The 23670-nt window shown below is 40.6% G+C and overlaps 1 protein-coding gene across 1 annotated transcript; it reads right to left on the bottom strand.

Moving 5' to 3' along the window:
* Positions 1–6102: 6102 nt before the first annotated feature.
* UNC50 (unc-50 inner nuclear membrane RNA binding protein) lies at positions 6103–23623 on the bottom strand. Its single transcript, XM_021701198.2, has 6 exons — positions 23532–23623; positions 22104–22387; positions 21006–21126; positions 8131–8270; positions 7941–8042; positions 6103–6434 (listed from the first exon to the last, which is right to left on the bottom strand). The coding sequence occupies exons 2-6, from the start codon at positions 22381–22383 to the stop codon at positions 6298–6300; spliced, it is 780 nt and encodes a 259-aa protein (XP_021556873.1). The 5' UTR covers positions 22384–22387; positions 23532–23623; the 3' UTR covers positions 6103–6297.
* Between the last annotated feature and the right edge of the window lie 47 nt (positions 23624–23670).

Below are 23670 nucleotides of genomic sequence, written 5' to 3'. Positions count from 1 at the left end.
ATTTATTTTACTATTATAGACCCTCTTTTATAGATTATCAGGGATTATATATATATAAATATATAAATATACATAAAAATGTTATGGAGTTAATTTATTAGAAACATTTAAGAAGTACATATTTTTGTGCAGTAAATTTTTGAATCAATACTTTTTTTGAAAAGTTACCTTGCTTTTTTAAGTTCTTTCTATATTTTTCTTTGGAAATGCAAACATTACAAATTAATGCCATTTTTCAAATGCACTGCCATTTAAGAATGATTCTAGATTGATTTCCTAACTGAAGTACTTTTATAATTGCAGTGATTCTGAACAAAATATTTTCAAAGGCATTTGTCATTCCTCAAAGCCAAGATTTTAAAGACCAATGTCCTTCTTGAGGGTTATTTTATTATGCTGTTTATGGTGTAAAAAACCAGTCTGATAAATTTTAATGTGCAGGGGTCATGCATTCAACCCAAATTATCATGGACTCAACTCATTCCCTCTGATGTGTAAAATGACAAACTCTTTTTTCTTTTTAAATCTGTCTTTGATCCATGAGTTAGATGCATTCTCTCTTGTTGATCCTTTTATATCTGCACCCATTTAATGAGTTCTGACAAAATGTTTTCTAGGTAATGTTATTGTATGAGTCAAAATCATTGAATTTTACAGAAAAAATTGTAATACTGGTTTTTAGGGAGAGGTACTGTAGCAGCTGTATGTTTTTGCAAAATGATTTATTCTGTTGGCATTATGAACTTACAGGTAAATTCATATCTGAAGAGTACTCTTATTGCTCTTAATCATGCAATTCCAAATGTTATTACTACTGTAAACAAAAATACTATCAGCCTTAGCAATCAGTGATCTTTACAAAAGTATTTTAAGAAGTTCCAAAATGATCAGCATCAGTTTTGGGGGGTTGCAGGTGGGTTCCAGAGAGATGTGCAGAGATTGATCCCCTGAGCTCTCGGACTAGCCAGTGGCTGAGGCCTCCGGGGGCTGGAGGTGCCGGCTAGTTGCCCCTTGCCTAGAGGAGCTTCCCGCGGTTACCCAGGATGCTGAACAAAGAGCTTCCAGAGAGCCTTGTTTTCTGTACAGTATGATGGAGTGAAAAATGTTGGGAAACATGGATAGGGTACAGTTCTTTCCATTACTCCTACTGGAATCATGTCAGTTACTTTCCTTGATTAAAAAGTTACACATTGCCATGAATAATTTTTATGTCCAAGTCTAGTGAAACATTTTTGCTGGGTTTTTTAGATTTCACTTTCTTTAATTTACTTTTTATTTTGTCCTCACATTTCCCTGGCCTGATGCCCACAGGCCCATTTCATTTGAAAAGAATGACCTTTCATTATAAAACTTTGGCAGCTGTTGAACATGCTGACTGCTAGACCAGCCAAGTGTCAGGAGGGAAAGCTCTAGGGTGGGTTGAGAAGTCCTCTCATTTCCGTTCCACAGTAGCCCACTCTGATTTGGGGGAGAAGGACCATGCACTGAAGATCAGGGAGGTGACGGTTACCTCCTTGCCTTTCGTGAGGGCTGCTCAGTCTTAAGACTGGTGAGCCGTACTAGCCAGCTTCTTCCTGTTCTGCTTGGTCTCTCCTCCCAGGCTTAGCTCTCCCCTCCTGTTCCTGAGAATACTTTGAGCCAAATCTCACCCACCTTTCACAGACTCTCTCGTGCACTCCTCCCATGAAGTGTTACCAGTGCCTAGTCATGCCAGGAATAGTGCCTGGCACGTGGCAGGTGCCCAGTCCGGGGCTGGACGAGGGGACCAACTGTCCCAGCCCACACTCCTTTCTTTTCAACTCCCTACGTTCCTTGCCACACATTTACATACGCACTCAGCTGCCGAGTTTTTGGTTGTTCCTGGCGAGTGTGTGTGTATGTGTGTGCACATTCTCCCACCAACCAGGCTTCAAGCTCCTGGGGTAGGCCTGTAACTCATCCTTCCTGTCTGTCTTCTGGTGCAGCAGGTGCTCCCCAATCATCTCATTGTTGGTCTCTCCCTGCCCCCACTTCCTTTCTAGACCATTAGAAACAGCCATGCTTTCCTCAAGCAAGACACTGTAGGGGTAGCCCTTGAGAGTAGTTGGGTGAAGTCTGGGGACAGAACGGTAGAGGAGGTGAAGAGTACCTGGGACTGAGGGAAGGATATACTTGGCCTCAAGAAGACACTGAACCACTTTTATCAGAATAGGGAGTGGGGACAGTGTCCAGTGGTGTCCAGTATTTAATTATTACTATATAGAGATAAATGAAACCTGGTTTGCATCTGGTATGTATTTCACATAAACTGTCAGACTCTAGAGCCGTGCTGTCCTATACAGTAGCTAGTAGACACATGGTGGCTGTTTAATAAAACCTTCACCTCCTTAGTCACACTAGCTACAGTTCAAGTGCTCATCAGCCACATGTGGCTCGTGGCCCTCGGACTGGAGGGCACAGATAGAGAACCTTCTGTCCCTGCAGAAGGTTCTGTTGGGACAGCACTGTGTAAGGTGTGCTAATGTGGACACTGGCGAAACCAGAGTAATGAATTCTGACGAGGAGGATAAAAGCAGACATGCAGAATATATCACAGTGCAGATGATGAGTATTGTAGGTGAGAAGGTTGAGGACTGTTTCTGGGATTCTAAGACCCCAGATTTCTGAGTTCTGTAAGTCTCATGTGCTCTTTACACACACACGGGGTCCTACCATGTCGTCAAACAAGAACAGTGGTTTCAGGCAGTGAGATTGAAAAGCTTTTGGAAAAAGTGCGTGTGGATGATCTGGCAGGCAGGCTGTAGACACGTATGTGTATATTAATTCAGCCACGGAGAAGTCTTTGGAAAAGGTACGGCTTTTCAGATCAGGGGTTGCACCAGTAAGTGATCAGAAGGTGTCCTTATTTCAAAGTTTTCTTCAGCAACGTTCTGAAGGCTTCTTTTCGATCTGTTATTGTCACGAAAAGGTGGTCTCCCAACAGTGCTGTCCTCAAAGGCAAGTTTGGTTAATACGGAAACAGCATGTTTGGAGCGATTGCTCTCATTAATGGCATTGTGTATTTGTAGTAGCCAGAATTCTCCAGGTGACCTTCAGGTACCGTAGATGAGATCCTCCCCTTTTGCATGTGGGTGGAAGCCATGAATCTCACCCATAATCATGTTCAGCTAATCTAACCCTGTGAGCCCTTTAAAAGCAGAGTTTTCTTAGGCTGGTAGCATAAGTCAGATTCAAAGCAGAAGGACTCGGGGCACCACTGCTGATTTAAGATGGAGGGGCTGCAGGAGAAGAAATGGCCTGTCAGGAGCTGAGAGACCTCCGCCAACAGCCACGGGACCCAGAACTACAGCCCTACAGCCACAGGAACTTGATCAGTCAACAAACTGAGGGAGCTTGCAACTAGAGTCTTCTCCAGCAGATGAGAGCCCAGCCCCGCCAACACCGTGACTCAAGCCTCGTGAGATCCTATGCAGAGGACTCCAACCAAGCCCGCCCTGACTTCTGGTCTGCAGAACTGTGAGATAATAAATAGGTATTGTTTTAAGCCTCTGAATTCGTGGTGATTTGTTATGCAGCAATAGAGAATGAATATAGCATTTAAAAGAGGTGAGGAGGAAAAGTCTTCCTACTTGATTCCCTATAGTTAGCTTGGAGATGTTAATAACCACGGAAGTCAAGTCTTACACTAGCAAACTTACACCTGGGCCACCTCTGGGGTTTCTCTCCCTGAGAATCTCAAATAGTCTTGATTGGAAGTTTGTTGCCAAAAACTTGGGAGTATCTTAGCAATGTTTTTTAAAAAAAAAAAAAAAAACTAGAACAGGATTGTTCTCATTCCAGAACGAGGACCCAGTGTATATGGAATCTTTTTCCTGGGAGAGGTATTACTTTGTGCTGATTTATTCTGCTCTGAGCTTGTTCAGTATATTATTTAAGAATGATGAACAGTGGTACTTTAAATAAGATATTAGGAGAGAAAAAAAATTTCTACCTTTTCGTAGAAATCAGATAATCTACTCTGCATTGAAGAACATACTTTTTTTTAACCCAAAACTTACTTTATTGTGTAAGAACAGATCAAATCCTGTATGTGCCAACCAAATTTTTGTACTTCGTGGGTGTTTTCCAAAATACTTCTCTCCTTCCAAGCCATTAATGCTAATGAAGCTTGTTTTTATTTTGGTTTGTAGATTAATTTTTGTGCTTATTTTTACTCTATTGCCATACCCTTGATAGAAGAACAGCAGAGAGCTAAAGGGAAGAAAATGAGAGGCTAAGACTGTCAGAAAGTCAGAAATTGGAGTCCAAATCATCTTTGTGTTCTAGGGGAACCCAGATATCCCAGCTCTTTCTTTTATAGAAAAGGAAACTTTTCCAAGCTGTGTAGTATTATTTATAGTGTGTGAAATTTGATAGCTGTACAATTTTAATTATAAATCTTGATATATGCCATGATAACTAGTAGGCTTACTTTATTTCTTTAATGCATGTGAACATACAATGCTGAAAAGACTATGACCATATTAAAAAAAAAATTTGTTATATATATCCCTATCATCAGTACCTATATATAACCTCTTCTTGCCTGAAACACCCCACCTTTTTGGGCACTAACTAGATCATGTTCACGGGAACAAACAGGAAAGAGCTGGCTATGTGCGTGTGAGCGTGTGTACGTGTGTGCATGCGTGTGTGTATGCGTGTTAAGAATTTAGAAGACAGGGGCGCCTGGGTGGCTCAGTTGGTTAAGCGACTGCCTTCGGCTCAGGTCATGATCCTGGAGTCCCGGGATCGAGTCCCACATCGGGCTCCCTGCTCAGCAGGGAGTCTGCTTCTCCCTCTGACCCTCTTCCCTCTCATGCTCTCTGTCTCTCATTCTCTCTCGCAAATAAAATCTTAAAAAAAAATTTAGAAGACATTGTTCAAGAAAGTAAGCTGGGTATTGAATGGGAAAGCACTTTGTGCCAAGTATCATTCCCAGTGTTGTTCACATTGCAGTAAAAATGTTAATAGTGGTGCTAAAATTGTTCTCCAAATAAGGATTGTTGTGGGGAATATTTAATGACACTCTTGGACATTAGGGAGGCTACTTTATGTATCACTTGCTCCTAGTTGTTTTTTGGTATTAGTAATTAGCAAATCCGTCTGGAGTCAAAGCTTCGGTACTTTAGTATGATTAGCCTTCCATTATTTGAAATGCTCAGTTTGCTGAAATTGGGTGAAAATACCTTTTGAAGACCTATTCTTTGAGCCTTAAAAATGGCTGATATCGACAGTACTGTAAGATGCTAGGCCAGCAGATTTGATATTTTTCATTTCAGTGAAGACAGAGATGTTTTCTAAGAAATCAGCTGACTGAAAATAATTATGTTTCATTTATGGAATAAAAAACTAATGTGTTTCTCATAAAGAACACTGTTTGGAAAGGTCACGGATGTTTCTGGAAGCACTCCTTAGAGAAGGTGCCTGAGGAATTGCTTTTCCAGGCCATACCAGATTTTTTTTTTCTCCTTAAATGTATTGTACATATTTTTTTCCTTAAAATGTTTTCATTGGGTGAATGGGTAGTATCTGTAGTAATATTTTAGGTACCTGTTAAGGTTTTTAAGGGAATATTATTTATTTTCAAATTTGCTGCTATAATTGAAAACCTAATAACTGGTCCTGTTGACTGTGCCTTTCATTACTGTTTTCTCTGTGCCACAACCGTTTGTGTTTGGAATAAAGACGTTTAAGAAGCCATGTTGAATTCAAGATTCCTTCTAATAAAAATAGGTAAAACTTAATGAGTAGCAAGTTTTGTTATTAGTTTCAACACTGATAAAGAGCCTTCATGTTAAGACACTGATTATCAGTGTTATGCAAGTGTTCAATGTCTATTACGTACACCGAGGAGCCACCATGCGCCTCTTCAATCGAATATATTTTGTTTGGGGTTTCCTTTGTATAGAAAATGTTGTAAATGATTTTATGGCCTATAGTACAGTGATTCGCCTTTGAGTTACATTACAGGTCAAGGAGGCTTTTGAAGGTTACACTAGGCAAATGTTTAAAATACACAGCCCATTAGAAATGGGGCCAAACTACGTACCTTGTCAGGAACTGATTATCACCATGTTTGAATGAGTAAAATACATGCTTTAGTTTAAAAAATATTTATTACAGAAATGTACATTAATTAGTTTTACGGAATGTACTTGACAATAGCGTTAACATTATATATTTACTCAAATTTGCAAACTTTACACCCTGAAGATATCTACAAAGATAGTTTATTTACCAGTTTCGGAAGCAGTCGTCACTTCACCAAGACTGCCTTCATTTCACTCTGTACTTGTAGAAGGAACACAGTGTGTGGGTGAAGTTCCATCCTAGCGCTAGTGACAGGCCGTAGAGCAGAATGAGAGGTGCAAATGGATAAAGAAGAATTACTGTATTTTTCAAAAATGGCAATGCTGGAAAAGAAACAAATCAATTTTTTTAAAAAAGGAAATGTGACTAATGAACTTTCTGAAAGTTTTTATTACAACAGGTGGGGCCAAAAAGCAACGCGGGTTCTGAATCAGTGAGCTACTGCTCTAAAGCCAGAGTCTGTCACGCGCCCTGCTCTTGGGGGTCGCTGCCGCCACCACATCGCAGCTGCGCCCAGGAACCCGGGGTGAGAGGTGAGCAGCAGATTCGGAACTTGAGAAGTGACGACTAAGGGACAGAGGGCACAAATATTGAAAACAGTGGTGGATTTACACAGGGGACTGCCTCAGAAGCCTCTAAGAGTCCAACCTTTAGCTCTTTGAGATTTCCCAATACAGGAAGCATGACACCTCCCCTTCACATGAGAGATCAACTAGTAAGTATCCCAGGCTTCAGGAAAGAATAAATCTGTCCCTCAAGTGCCTGCCTGGCTCCGTCAGTAGGGCATGCAACTCTTGAGCTTGGGGGTCGTGAGTTCAAGCCGCACACTGGGTGTGGAGCCTACTTTAAATAAATAATACTAAAAAAAATCTGTCTCCAAATATCTAGGTTTCCTTCTTGGTCACTACTTAGTGGGTCCCTACCACATGCATTCTAACCTAAACATTTCTCTTCTAGGAAGTCACCAAAGTGAAGCTGAGCTGTACTCAAATTATAGGGAGTTACCAAAAGAGTGCTCAAAAATCCATTTAGAGAAACCACAATGTTGAAGCATGCTAATCACAATTTAAAACTTTCTCAAAATATGTGAAAATTCATAGAAACCTGAACATAATATTTCACAAACACCTCCTCTGGAGAACGGACTCCCCGTGTCCAGAACAAGTGTGGTCCCTGCTGGGGTGAGAACACCTCTGACTAGAGGAGCCAGTCATATTTGAGCACCAGGGGTGTGTATTTACAGGGAGGTCCTAATCATCCAGAGTGACAAGAAAGGACAAGCTGAATTAATATAAAGGTTTCTCATTCATACTAAGAAAAAGAAACTTCTAGCAGGATTTAGCAGTAAATCTGCAAACTACATCCTCAGATCAGTAGAGGTTGGGCCTGATTTGTGACCACCTATAGAACCACACAGTGATCATAAAAACAAAGTGAAGCAAAGGTCTGTAAAGGTTCCTTTACCTATGCGACCATACATCGGACCCGCTCATGCCCCACACTAATGGGCCACTGGGACCCAGAACCAGAAAGGGAGAAAAGGAAGTGGGTTGTGGGTTCCTGCAAGTAACTTGGAGATATCAATATGGTTTAATGGGGCTCCTTAAAATTACAAAATTTGTTACATAACCGCCATGCCACTTTCTAGCTGCATGACCAGGGGCAAATTAATTTCTGTGCCCTCATCTGAAAAATGGGGTTAAGTAAACCTAATTGTGAAGCTTAAATGAGATAATTCATCTAAAAGTAAGCTAATTATGTTACTATTACAGCAACGTCCCCCCTCTCCCTGTTATGTCTTCACTCAATCAAAACAATTCATGACTTACCACTGTATCCTAAGAAGGTTACGTAGATATAATAGCCCACTGCCACCAACCACAAGGTATTTCCAACAAAATATCCAATAAATGTGTCTGTCAGGATAACATCTGTGGAAGAGATATGCACACTGAATCTCTTTTTAGTGCATACAATGGTGACTTTTTGATGATCGTTTAAGAAGTAACTGCTACTTACGGTTAATGAAGAAAAGCTGGATAAAATGCAGAATGACTAAGAGAGGATAAAAAGCATTCAGATGCACATCGAAGGCATAGCCCCACTCCACATCATAGTCTCTGCTTTGCCGTTTCACTAAATACTTGTTAGAGATAAACCTGAAGAGGAAAGTTAAAATTTCTTTCATAATACAATAAAGTTAATTCCATATTAAATATTTACTGACTACCTTCTGTTTACCAAGCGGTGAACAAAACAGATCTCTGCCTTCGATCTAGCTGGAGTTGTCAGATGGCATTATGGAGAAAAATTAAGCAGTAAGAAGGACAGAAAATACAAAGTTGAAATGCAGTGTTAAATAGGATACTCCTACGAAGGAAACATCTGGGTCAAGACCCAAGGGTGGGGATGGGAATGAGGTGGGGCAGAGCATTCAGGCAGAGGGGAGTCTGGACACAGGAGTGGAGGAGGTGGACGAGTACAGAGGTGGTGGCAGGGGACTTGGCCTGTTGGGAGGGCTGGGTGAGGAGACCAGTGTGCCTGGAACAAGTGAGAAGAGACCAGTGTGCCTGGAACAAGTGAGAAAAGTAGCAGGAAATGAGGCTGGAGCCTGTAGCCATTTTAAGACCTTTGGACTTTTATTCTCCATAAAATTAGGAGTCACTGGAGTTCCCAGAAGGGTGTCTGACTCACTACTGTGACTGCTGATCTGAGAACAGACTACAGGGACAAGAGGGGAAACAGAGACACCAGTTGGGAGGCTACTGTGAGAAAGAGCTGAGCAGGGTGGTAGCAGCGGAGGTGCTGACGTGGGGAAAATGAACAGTCAAGAATGACTGAGAGATTTCTGCCTGAAACCAATGGAAGACTGAGCTGCCATGAGCTACCGTGGGTCCGGCTGCAGAAAGAGTGCTTTGGGGCAGTGCAGGAGTCTGGATTTGGACCTATCATGCTGAAGATGCCCGTTAACATGGAGTAAGAAGTATATAAAGTCTGGAATTTAGAGGAGAGGTCGAAAATGGAGATATAAATTCATCCATGTAGAGATGATATTTAAGGCCATAGGCCTAAGACCCCTCCCCTCCCCAAAGAATGAATCCAGACACAGAATAGGTCCAAGGCCTAACACCTAATAGGTCACCTCTCCATTAAAAGATCAAGGAATCATGGGCGCCTGGGTGGCTCAGTTGGTTAAGCGACTGCCTTCGGCTCAGGTCATGATCCTGGAGTCCCGGGATCGAGTCCCGCATCGGGCTCCCTGCTCGGCGGGGAGTCTGCTTCTCCCTCTGACCCTACCCCCTCTCATGTGCTTGCTCTCTCTCACTCTCTCTCTCTCAAATAAATAAATAAAATCTTTAAAAAAAAAAAAAGATCAAGGAATCAAGAGGAACCAGTAAGGGAAGAGCACCACTGACCTATCTAGCCATAAAAACAATTCTTCAAGCCTCTGTCAGTGTTCTACAGCATGGCCTATGAATTCAGTTAAATGATCGGTGAATGAAAAGTAAAATACCCATGTATCAGAAAACTAGACCCTCAAAGGGAAATAACAAAAAGGATCATTTGTATTATAAACACAACTGCAGAAATTCACTTTTATCTGTGTGATTTCATTTCAAGGGTACAGTTAAAATGCTATGCCTACAGTGGAAATAGAAAAATAAGCAAGGGGTAGAACATAGTACAGTACTAATAAAACAGTTCCGTACACAGTTACCTGAAAATACCAAAATAATATAGCTTTGTTTGAACAAACTCTTAACTTACCAAAACATCTTCCATTTTAGCCAAGAACATGTGCCATTAAAAGAACAGAACAAGCATTTAGCTCACTACCCAAGAGCTCCTATTTCGTGCTGCTCCCCCCCACTGCTTATCCCTCACATGGGCACTTCTGTCCTCAGTCTGAGTCTTCCCTTGGGAACACAGACATGCCTTCTGGGAGAGCTCAAGACATCTGTGGTTTTCAGCTCCCACCTCCACATTAATGATGCCAGTCGTATCCTCCTCTTGGCCCAGACTGTGGTAGGTTCAGAGTCCTCTACCCCACTGTCTGCTGTACCTTTATTTCCACCAAATCCTCAAGCCCCCAGAACTCAGCACGTCTAACATGGAATGCTTCATCTGCACCTGCCACTCTTCCCTACCCTCGTCAAATCCAATTATCACAGGATGCTCAGGATGCTCTCTGATCCATCTCTCTCTTCTCCTCCTGAGTTCACCGCACTGTCTGGGCCTGCTCGACTCTTGTGCAGACCCCCACCTCCCTTCCACTCCCCAACCAGCACATGCAAGCTATGCGGTGAAGTAGTATTATTATTTCTGAACTGCAGTGAAGGCCAAATTTTACCTATCTTCCCTGAGCTGGTGTCAGCCCGCGCTACCAGACCCAGTATGCTGCTCCTGACTGCCATGCCTATGCATTTGGTACCAGGAATCAATGATCCCACCTCCCCCAGACACCTCCTCCTGCTGGTTCCTGTGGCACCTCTAGGATGACAGCAACCACATGTCATCATTTCTAACACAATTCACAACACAATGCAACACAATGTAGCTTTTGAGAAATATACCATGTCAGTCATTTCCTTTTTTTTTTTAATAAGTAGGCTCCACATCCAGCATGGAGCCCAACATAGGGCTTGAACTCAAAATCCTGAAATCTAGACCTGAGCTGAGATCAGGAGTTGGACACTTAACCAACTAAACCCCCCCGGCGGCCCCCCCCCCCCCCCGCCCCGAGTCCTTTTCTATTTAACTGAAACCGTAATATGGACTCACACTAAAGCTGCTAAACTCCGGAATGCCTTGGTTTCTGTGGCCCTCCAGAGTCAATGCGTTCACAGTAGAATGCCTGCTACAACCTATTCCTTTGAAAGCCTTATTTACTGAAATTGTTTCATATGCCATGTTTTTTATAATGAATACATAACTTCTCTTAGTTAGTAGTAGTCTTTTTAAGCCAGATTTTGGAATTCCAAATTACTGACATATAGCATTTACTGACTACCAAGCACATACAACACATATAAGGAGTTACAAATGGAAACAACACACTGGTATCAGAGGTTATAGTCTCAGGACTTTGTTGAAAATATTAATAGCCACTATTTATTGAGCACTTCCTATATGCCAGGTACTTTTCACACCACAATCTTTTCAAATACCTTACAAATTAGATAACTAACTCCATTTTACAAAAGAGACTGGGACTAAGAGTTACAGTAAATGAGCTGGCATTTGAACCTAGGCCTCCCTGTGACTAAAATTTCCACACTGTTTTCTCTGATACACAATGACCATGACCCCTACTCAACCACCAGCCTTTTATGAGCTCACCTGACACATCCACTCCCCTCATCTGGCATGCCAACCATATAAGAGCCTGGATCTATGAGAAAATGGAGAAACCAAATGCTGGAATTAAACACTTCTACTCAGTACACTACCGTCGTTAAACCAAACCCAGAAGTGAGACTGCATACCTGTTCAATAAAACCTGTGTGTGTCTCGGTGAAAAGGCACCGGAAGTTCAACAAATCCTTTTTCAAATGTATTTCATTTAATGTCTCATATTCAGAGTAAGAGTCCATGAAATAACCCTCTATAGCTTAAACATCTAGAAGTGACCCACTGACAAATACAGGAGAAAACCATGCCATCAGCCAAACAACTTAAGCAGAACTGGCTAACTGCATAACATTTTTGCAAAACCAGAGACTTTGTTAATATGATATAATCATTATTTCAGTTCACTTATTTGCTGCACTCTGACAATACAGACCACCCCTTAGAGTATTTTCTGATACAAATAGTGACTTGCTTTCAGGAGACAGGGTCCAAGATGGTGATGGAGGAAGACCCTGAATTCCCCTCCATGGACAAACCAAATCTACACCAACATATAGAGTAATTCCTCTGGAAAAAGAACTGAGGGCTGACTGAACAGCTTCTGCGCAACAAAGGACAGAGGGACCACAAAGAGAACAGAAGAGATGGAGACATAGTAACAACAGGAACCTCACCTGGACACTGCAAACTGCAGAGGGGAGGAACAGAACCAAGGAACCAGGAACAGATTCTACCACCCTAAGGCATGGAAAAAAGCCTCAGTTTCAAAGGGCAACTAGAATTCAAAGGAACCAGCCCTTGAGCGTCTGCCGAACAGCTGGGACTTGAGGAAATTGTCTCCAGTGGTCAGAGGGCTGGCAAGTGCCACTGTATATGTTCTCTCCCTCCCCCAAGCCCAACACTGACACACAGATGGGAGTGGGACACGGCCACCCTAGCTGGCCTGGCACTTCACTAAACCCTGGGACCCTAGCCCACATCAGCCCAAGCCCCACTGAGGCACACACAAAAAAGCAGAGGTTTAAAAGACAACTAGGATATAAAAAGAAAACTAACCCTCAGCCAAACGGCCAAGGCCTGTGGGAACACATTCCAGGGCCAAAGGGGCTGGTGAGCACCTTGTTTATGGCCCCCAACTTGCCTGATCACTCAGACTAGAACAGGGTATAACTAACTGGCCAGCACTTTAGGGAGCCCCACACCCCTAGCACACAGCAACTTTAGCTCAATTCTCCTACTAAGGTCCCCACTGTGTAGAGCGCCCTGGGACCACCAGCCTGAGCCCACTTCGACTCCAGCTGGTCCATCAGGGCAATCCCCATGTAGAGTGCCCCAGGACACCCCCAGCCCCGCCCACTTCAGCTTCAGATGTCCCACTAGGGTACACCCTGTGTGGGACACCCAGAGACCCCACTCCAGCCCATGCCCACTACAGCTCCAGCCAGCCAAAGCCAGCAGGCATACACAGTCTGTATAGGACAGTCCTACATAAGACCAATCCTTCAAGACGAGGAAAAGTAGCTGTTCTGCCTAATTCACAGAATCAAATACATAAAATAAAACAAAATAAGGAGGCAGAGGAATATACTCCAAGTGAAAGAACAAGATAAACAATGTACCTGATAAATAGTTCAAAGTAATGGTCAACAAGAAGCTCACCAGACTTGAAACAAGAGAGGGTGAACCTAGTGAGAACTTCAACAGATAGAATATCTAAGAAAGAACCAAGCAGAGCTGAAGAATACAGTCACTGAAATGAAAACAACACTAGAGAGTAACAGCAGCAGATTAAAGGACACAGAAGAACGGATGAGCGATGTGGAAGGCAGGAAATGGAAAGCAACCAAACTGAACAAAAAGAAAGAAGAATTAAAAACAAAAATAAGAATAGCTTAAGGAGTCTTTGGGACAATTTCAAGCATATTAACATTTTCATTATAGCGATCCCAGAAGGAGAAGAGAGAAAGGGGCAGAAAACTTACTTGAAAAAATAATTGCTGGAAACTTCTCTAACCAGGGGAAAGAAACAGACATCCAGGTCCAGGAACACAGAGAACCCTAAACAAGATGAACCCATGAAGGCTCACACCAGTGCAAATAATAATTAAAATGTCAAATATTAAACATAAAGAGAGAATCTTAATGCAGCAAGAGAAAAACAACTAGTTATATACAAGGAAAGGCCAATAAGGCATGCAGCTGATTTTTCAATAGAACCTTGCAGGCCAGAAGGCATGATATATTCAAAGTGCTGAAAGGAAAAAACATACAACCAAGAATACTCAATCCAGCAAGGTTAACATTCAGAATTGAAGGAGAGATAGAGTTTCCCAGACAAACAAAAGCTAAAGGAGTTCACCCACCACTAAATTGGCCTTGAAATGTTAAAGGGATCTCTTTAAGCAAGGGGAAAAAAAAAAAAAAAAGGCCACAATTAAAAGAAAAATGTGAAAAAAATTTCACAAGTAAAAGCAAATATACAGTAAAAGGAGTAGATCACTCACTTACAAAGCTAGTACAAAGCTTAAAAGACAAAAGTAGTAAAACCAATTATATCTAACAATTAGTTGAAGGACTTAGAAAAAAAGATGGAAAATATGACATAAAACATGGAGGGGGGCATAAAAGTGTAGTGGTTTTAGAATGTATTCCAACTTAAGTGACCATCAACTTCCTAGAAACTGCTATATAAATAGAATGTTATATATGAGCCTCATAGTAAACACAAACCAAACCCTATAATAGAAACACAAAAAATAGAGAAAAGAATCTAAGCACAACACTAAAAAATGGCATCAATTACAAGGAAGAGAACAAGAACAGGAACAGAAGAACTACAAAAACAAGCAAAAAACCAACAAGACAGAAATAAGTACATAACTATGAATAACTACTTTCAATGTAAATGGTCTAAATGCTCCAATCAAAAGACAGGGCATATTGTAAGTCTAGCCACAGCAATCAAACAACAAAAAGAAATAAAAAGGCATCCAAACTGGTAAGGAAGAAGTCAAACTTTCACTCTTTGCAGATGACATGATACTCTGTATAGAAAACCTGAAAGCCTCCACCAAAAAAACTGCTAGAACTGATACATGAATTCAGTAAAGTTGCAGGATACAAAATCAATATACAGAAATTTGTTACATTTCTCTATACCAATAATAAAGTAGCAGAAAGAGAAATTAAGAAAACCCATTTGCAAAAACCCCAAATAATAAAGATACCTAGTAATCAAACAGGTGAAAGACCTCTACTATGAAAACTATAAAACACTGATGAAAGAAACTGAAGACAAAACAAAGAAATGGAAAGATATTCCATGTTCATGGATCAGAAGAACAAATATTGTTCAAATACTCATACTATTTTTGTTCATACCAAAGCAATCTATACACTTAATGCAATCTCTATCAAAATACCAACAGCATTTTTTACACAATCCAAAAATCTGTATGGAACCACAAGAGGGGACCCTGAATAGCCGAAGCCATCTGAAAAAAGAAAAACAAAGCTGGAGGTATTACAATTCCAGATTTCAAGTCATACTACCAAGCTGTAGTGATCAAGACAGTAAGACACTGGCACAAAATAGACACACAGACCAATGGAACAGAATAGAAAACCCAGAAATGAACTCACAACTATATGGTCAATCTTTGACAAAGCTGGAGAGAAAGACAATCTCTTCAACAAATGATGTTGGGAAAACTGGACAGCTATATGTAAAAGAATGAAACTGGACCACTTTCTTTTACCACACAAAAATAAATTCAAAATGTATTAAAGACCTAAATGTTAAGACTTGAAACCATAAAAATCCTAGAAAACATCCAGGCAGTAACTTCTCTGACAATGGCCATAGCAACTTCTTCCTAGATAGGTCTCTTGAGGCAAGGGAACAAAAGCAAAAATAAACTATTGGGACTACATCAAAATAAGAAGCTTCTGCATAGTGAAGGAAACAAAACTAAAAGGCAACCTACTGAATGGGAGATATTTGCAAATGACCTATCCGATAAAGCCAAATATATAGCCATACATATTAGCCAAATATATAAAGAATTCATAAAACTCAACACCCCAAAAATCAATAATCCAATTAAAAAATGGGCCAAAGACGTGAACAGGCATTTTTCCAAAGAAGACATCCAGATGGCCAACAGACAAATGAAAAGATGCTCAACATCGCTCATCACCAGGGAAATGCAAGCCAAAACTACAAGATATCACCTCACACCTGTAAGAATGGCTAAAATCAACAACACAAGAAACAACAGGTGTTGGCAAGGATGTGGAGAAAAAGGAACCCTCGTGCATTGTTGGTGGGAATGCAAACTGGTGCAGCCACTCTGGAAAACAGTATGGAGGTTCCTCAAAGTTAAAAATAGAGCTACCCTACCATCCAGGAATTGCACTACTAGGTATTTACCAAAAGAATACAAGCACTAATTTAAAGGGATACATGCACCCTTATGTTTATAACAGCACTATTTATAACAGCCAAGATACGGAAGCAGCCCAGTGTCCATGGATTGATGGATGGATAAAGAAGATGTGGTGTATATGTATGTGTGTGTGTGTGTGTATACACACACACACAATGGAATATTATTCAGCCATAAAAAAAGGAATGAAATCTTGCCATTTGCAACAATATGGATGGAGCTAGAGAGTATAATCCTAATGAAAACAGGCCAGAGAAAGACAACATATGATTTCACTCATGTGGAATTTATGAAGCAAAACAAGCAAAGGAAGAAAAAAAAAGAGACAGATTAAGAAAAAGACTCTTAATTATAGAGTGCACTTGTGATGAGCACAAGGGTGATGTACGGAAGTGTTGAATTACTATACCATACACCTGAAACTAATGTAACACTGTATGATAACAGGAATTAAAATAAAAACTTAAAAAAAAAAAAAAAAGAGAGGCGCCTGGGTGGCTCAGTTGGTTAAGCGACTGCCTTCGGCTTGGGTCATGATCCCAGGGTCCTGGGATGGAGCCCCCCATCAGGCTCCCTGCTCAGTGGAGAGCCTGCTTCTCCCTCTCCCGCTGCCTCTTCCCCTGCTTGTGCTCTCTCTCTCTCTCTCTGTCTCTGACAAATAAATAAAATCTTAAAAAAAAAAAGACACAGGGCAACTAAATAGGTAAGAAAACAAGACCCAGCTATATGCTGACAAGACTCACTTCAGACCTATAGACACATACAGACTGAAAGTGAAGGGATGGAAAAAGATATTCTATGCAGATGGAAGCCAAAAAAAAAAAAAAAAAAAGCCAGAGTAGCAGTACTTCTTTCACACAAAATATGCTTTAAAACAAGGACTGTAACAAGAGACAAAACAAGGCATTACATAATGATAAAGGGTTCCATCCAACAAGAGAATGTAACAATTACAAATATCTATATTTAACCAACATAGGAATACCCAAATACATAAAGCAAATACTAACAGACATAAACATAGAAATTGATAGTAATACAAAATAGGGGACTTTAACACCCCACTTACATCAACGGATAGATCATCCAGACAGAAAATCAGTAAGGAAGGAGAGGCTTTCGACAACATATTAGACATATATATGCAAAATACTCCATCCCAAAACAAGAATACACAATCTTTTCAAGTCCATATAAAACATTCTCCAGAACAGATCACATCTGACCCATAAAACAAATCTCAATAAATTTAGGAAGATCGAAATCATATCAAGCATCTTTTCCAACCACCTGGTATGAAACTAGAAATCAATCACAAGAAAAAAAAAAACTGGAAAAAAACCACAAATATGTGAAGGCTAAACAGCCTGCTACTAAAATACAACAACAAAACCAAAGAGGAAATAAAAAAATACCTTGAGACAAATGAAAATGGAAAAAAAATGTTCCAAAAATGTGTGGGACACAGCAAAAGCCAGTTCCAAGAAGGAAGTTCTAATAGGCATACCTCAAGAAAAGACAAAAATTTCAAGTAATATAACTTTACACCTAAAGATATGAGAAAAGATGACAAGCAAAACCTAAAGTTAATAGAAGTAAGAAAGTAATAAAAATCAGAGTAAAAAGAAATGAAATAGGAACTGAAAAAATAATAGAACAGATCAATGAAACCAAGAGCTGGTTCTTTGAAAAGACAAATGAAATTGATAGGACACTCAGCTAGAGAAGAAAAGAGACAGAACCCAAATAAATTAAAATCAGAAATGAAAGAGAAGTAACAACCTACACCACAGAAATACAAAGGATTACAAGAGATTACTATGAAAAGTTATATGACAACAAGTTAGACAACCAAGAAGAAATGGATAAATTCCTAGAAATATACAATCTTCCCAAACTGAACCAGGAAGAAATACAAAATCTGAATATATATATTATTACAAGTAAATGAATTTGAATTGGTAATCAAAATACTCCCAACAAACAAAAGTCCAGGACCAGATGGTTTCATGGGTGAATTCTATGAAACCTAGAGTTAACACCTATTTTCTTAGTTAACACCTATTCTTCTGAAACTATTGCAAAAAATAGAAGAGGAAGGAAAATTTTCAAATCAGTTCTATTAGGCCAGCATTACCCCGGTACCAAAATCAGACACAGACATTACAAAAAAAAGGAAAAGTATAGGCTAATATCCTTGGTGTACAAAGATCTAAAAATACTCAACAAAGTATTAGCAAACCAAATTCAATAATACATTAAAAGGATATTCCACTTGATGAAGTAGGATTTATTCCAGGGATGCAAGCATGATTCAATATGTACAAATCCATCAATGCAATACATGTTAACAAAATGGAGGATAAAAAACATATGATTATGTCAATAGATGCAGAAAAAGCATCTAACAAAATTCAACATTAGTTCATGATAAAAACTCTCAATAAAATGGGTTGAGAGGGAATGTACCTAACATAATGAAGGCCATATATGACAAACCCACAGCTAACATCATACTCAATGGTGAAAGGCTGAAAGCTTTTCTTCTAGGATCAGGAACAAAAGAAGAACATACACTCTCACCACTGTTCCTTAACATAGTACTGGAATTCCTAGCCACAGCAATCAGACAAGAAAAAGAAATAAAAGGCATCCAAATTGGTAAGGAAGAAGTACAACTGTCACTATTTGCAGATGACATGATACTCTATATAGAAAACCTAAAAGACTCCACCAAAAAAATATTAGAACTAATCAATGAATTCAGTGAAGTTACAGGACACAAAATTAATATACAGAAATCCGTTGTGTTTCAATACACTAATAATGAAGCAGCAGAAAGAGAAACTAAGAAAATAATCCCATTTACAATTGCATAAAAAAAAATTCCTAGGGATAAATTTAACCAAGGAGATAAAAAACCTATACTCTAAAAACTGTTAAGACACTAATGAAAGAAATTGAAGAGGACACAACACATGGAAAGATACTCCATGACCATGAATTGGAAGAACCAATATTGTTAAAATGTCTATACTACCCAAAGCAATCTACAGGTTCAATACAATCCCTATCAAAACATCAATATTATTTTTCAGAGAACTAAAACAAAGAATTCTAAAATTTGTATGGAACCACAAAAGACCCCAAATAGCCAATGCAATCTTGAGAAAAAAACAAAGCTAGAAGCATCACAATCCAGATATCAAGATATACTACAAAGCTGTAGTGATCAAGACAGTATGGTACTGGCACAAAAACAGACAGATCAGGGGCGCCTGGGTGGCTCAGTCAGTTAAGTGACCTACTCTTGATTTTGGCTCAGGACATGATCTCAGGGTCATGAGATCGAGTCCCCTGTTGGGCTTCACGCGGGCATGGAGCCTCCTTAAGATTCTCTCTCTCTCTCTCTTTCTCTCCCTCTGCCCCCCCAACCCCTGCGTGCTCTCATGCTCTCTAAAAAAAAACAAACACAAAACAAAAAACAAAACAAAACCAGACAGATCCAAGATATAGACCCAAGAAATAAACTAACACTTATATGGTCAATTAACTTATGACAAAGGAGAAAAGCATATACAATGGGGAAGACAGGCTCTTCAATAAATGGTGTTGGAAAAACTGGACAGTTACATGCAAAAGAGTGAAAATGGACCACTTTCTTACACCATACACACAAAAATAAATTCAAAATAGATTAAAGAAATAAATATGAGACATGAAGCCATAAAATTCTTAAAGAAGACATAAGCAGTAATCTTTTGGACATTGGCCTCAGCAGCATTTTTATGGATCTGTCTCCTCAGGCAAGGTAAACAAAAGCAAAAATAAACTATTGGGACTACACCAAAATAAAAAGCTTTGCATAGCAAAGGAAACCATGAACAAAATAAAAAGGCAACCAAGTGAATGTGAGAAAAGATTTGCAAATGATACATCTGATAAAGGATTAGTATCCAAAATATATAAAGAACCTACATAACTCAACACTAAAAAAAATCCAATTAAAAAATGGGCATAGGAACAGAACAGACATTTTTTCAAAGAAGACATACAAATGGCTAACAGACCCCATGAAAAGATGCTCAGCATCACTCATCATCAGGGAAATGCACATCAAAACCACAATGAGGTATCTCCTCACACCTGTCAGAATGGCTAGTATCAAAAAGATAAGAAAAAAACAGTGTTGGCAAGGATGTGCAGAAAAGGGCACCCTTGCACACTATTGGTGGGAATGTAATCTGGAGCAACCACTGTGGGAAAACAGTATGGAGGTTCATCAAAAAATTAAAAACAGAAATACCATATGATCCAGCAATACCAGTACTGGGTATTTATCCAAGGAAAATGAAAACACTAATTTGAAAGGGTACATGCACCCCTATGTCTACTGCAACATTATTTACAATAGTCAAAATATGGAAGCAACCTAAGTATCCATCAATAGTTGGATGGATAAAGAAGAAATGGGGTGTATATACATTCATACACACGCACACAGAAACACACACACAATGGAATATTACTTGGTCATAAAAAAGAATGAAATCTTGCCATTAATGACAACATGAATGGACCTAGAGGGTATAATGGTATGCGAAATATGTCAGAAAAGACAAATACCGTATCATTTCACTTACATGCAGATCTAAAAAACAAAATGAACAAAAAACAGAAACAGGTTCATAAATATAGAAAACAAACTGGTAGAGGAGATGGAGTTGAAGGAATGGGTGATACAGGTGGAGGGGATTAAGAGGTACAAACTTCCAGTTACAAAATAAATCCACACAGAGATAAAAGGTAGAGCATAGGGAATATTGTCCATATTATAACACTGTATGGTGACAGATGGTAACTATACTTATCTTGATGAGCATTTCATAATGTATATAACTGTCAAATCACTATGCTATACACCTAAAACTAATATAACATTGTATGTCAACTATACTTAAATAATAAAAAAAATTTTAATTCATGCTTTCAGTTCATATATCTTGTTTCAATTTTCATCAGCCACTGTATCTCTAAAGGAAGGAAATGCAGGCTCTACAGCAGTACTTAAAAAACCAAAGTTCTAGTACTTACCACATTAAAGTTGATATGAGCAGACCAACGCCTACACAATCTATGAATACAACCCAAAGGAGCAGCTTTATCGTCTCAAAAAATCCCATGTCCAGAACAAAGCCAAATCCTATAGTGGACACTGAAAGAAAGATTTACATGATAAATTCAGGCACTCTGCTAGGTTCTGGGGATATGGGTGGGGCAAGTCCCTGCCCTTCAGATGCCCACGTGTGTAATGGAGGAAACAGTCACGTAAACAAAACCCCAAAGATGTGTTATATGTGTATAGAATTGAGAAATACAGACTACCCTAGAACACAGAATGGCTACTGAACTAACTGTAGTTTACTGTAGAGGCCCCCGTCTGTGGTTCCCCAGGGTAGTCCCAACATTTAAAAGACCACTAATTTTGAACAGGCATTCACATATTTAAGTCCAGATAAAGATTAAAAAAATCTTACACATTTACACCCTAGGGTGGTTAGGACTCTCTCACTACATTATTGGAGAACTTAAAAGTAGTTTCTCAAGTTCACATTGGTACTTTTAGAACTCACTCTAGATTTGCCTGTGAAATGCAATTTCCCATCTTGATATTCCTTTTCACAGTAAGTTTGCATTTGGTATCAATTTATTTATCACAGCAGTTAAAAGACACGGAGTGACTCTGTCCTCTGCTTTTCAAAATTCCGAGGGAACAATTTACTCTGGCATCCGCTTGGGACCTTTAGAACCAGAAAGAATACAACGTTCTTTCCTGTGAGATTTTTGAGGCTTCAGAAAGGAAGGAACAGCTTCAAATATCCCAAATTCTGACCCACGATATAACAGAAGATTCTGCAAGTGACAAGTACAATCTAAAACACTCAGTTTGGGGGCGCCTGGGTGGCTCAGCCGGTGAAGCGTCTGCCTTTGGGCTCGGGGTCCTGGGATCAAGCCCAGCATGGGGCTCCCTGCTCAGCAGCAAGCCTGCTTCTCCTTCTCCCTCTGCCCCTCCCCCTGCTTGTGCTCGCTCATGCTCACTCGCGCGCTCTCTCTCACATAAATAAATAAAATCCTTAAAAAAAAGGCACTCAGTTTGTTCTTCAACTCTACTGTAGACAAACTAACACTTACCACAGAGCCAAATACTTAACAGGACCAAGAAAGCAGGGTCATCTCTGGCCCACTGATCCTTTGTCTGCTTTCGATAATGAAAATTTCTATAAACTCTCTGTGGGGAAGTAAACAGGTAGAGCATCTGCCATGCAGCAAACTCAAAGTCCATCTGCCGAAAACGAAAAAGTCTTCTCAGGTATTTGTAGCGTTTTGCTCCAGCTGTGTGTCTTGCTGCATCCCTGGAGTTCAACGCTCCGTTCCCCTGCACTGGAGAATTCACTGAAATACTTGGTAACATCTTCCTAGGTGGAAGAAAAAAATTCTTTTAAAAGTAATCTTAAGAAACTATTGGCTGCCAACAACCTCTTCTGAGATATTTAGGAGGGATGTCATCTTACATTTCTTCCACAATCCTTGATAAGAGTCAGGGGTCAAAAGCTAATGGAGGTGGTTCTGAGGCATATTTGGGAGCTCAAGAACTGCCCACTGCACTTCAGGCAAGGACAGCACCACACCCTTCTGAACCTTCATAACACTTCTATAGGGTCCATAAGTTTCCCAAACTTCACTTCTCTCCTCAGGCAGCCCACCCAGGTAGCTACTGTTAACCAGGAGGGAGGGAGGAGGCAGGAAGGACAAGAGGGAGGGAAGTAGAGAGAGAGGGAAAGGGGGAGGGAGAGAAAGAGAAAGAAAAGCACTAGGAGGTAAAGTGACCCCCTCATGAGCTCAGAGATGGCTATGGAGCCAAAATCCCCTGCTCTTAACCATCAAGTCTTCAAGGAAATCGGTTTCAAAAGCCTATTAGAAACAATGTTACCAATTAGGTAAAAGAAATGGCCTATTCACACAGGTCCATCAGTGCAAGGCCATCAAGCAACTCTTTCACTGGAATGGGATATAAAAACAAAACTCAAGCCCATAGTGCTTTACTCCCTGAATAGTTCAGCAGAGGGAATGACAGCGTAAGAGTCCGGTGGAATCAATCTGAAGCCCCATGAGAGCAGGTCACCGTCCAGCCCTCGCGAACAGCCCACTTCCCCGCCCCACACCCTCCACCTCCCAGGCCTCCCGGACGCCAATCAGCGCCTCTCCGAGTCCAGAGGCTCCCGGTCAGCCTGGGGCTGTGGGTAAGGTTGCCATATTTAGCAAATAAAAACACAGGTAGCCCAGTTACATTCGAATCTCCGATACAGGTATAACTTTTCGTATAAGCATGTCCGAAACATTGTGTCGGACATACACTAAAACGTTGACCGTGGTTTATGTGAAATTCAAGTGAAAAAAAACTGGGCATCTTGATTTATATGGCAACCCTACCGCCCACCGAGCAGCCGGACCCGGCTATGGTCACTCCAGGGCCGTGGGCTGTCGGGCCGTGAGGTGCCGGACGAAAAGGCGCCGGGCGAGCCCGAGCCGCGAACGGACGGAGCGGTCCTCAGGTCTCACCTGGAGCCCCGCGGCGGCCTCCAAGGGGTCCAAGCTAGCGCGCCACCTCCGCCCAGCAGCCGCCGGGCCCACTTCCCTCCCCACAACGTAGCGGGCGCTGTGGGCGCGACGCGTCACGTGCGCCCACTTCCGCCGCGCG

This window comes from Neomonachus schauinslandi, chromosome 10 (assembly GCF_002201575.2).
Source record: "Neomonachus schauinslandi chromosome 10, ASM220157v2, whole genome shotgun sequence".
Lineage (NCBI taxonomy): Eukaryota > Metazoa > Chordata > Mammalia > Carnivora > Phocidae > Neomonachus > Neomonachus schauinslandi.
Note: the sequence above shows the minus strand (reverse complement) of the source record. Positions and strands in the feature narration are given on the sequence as shown.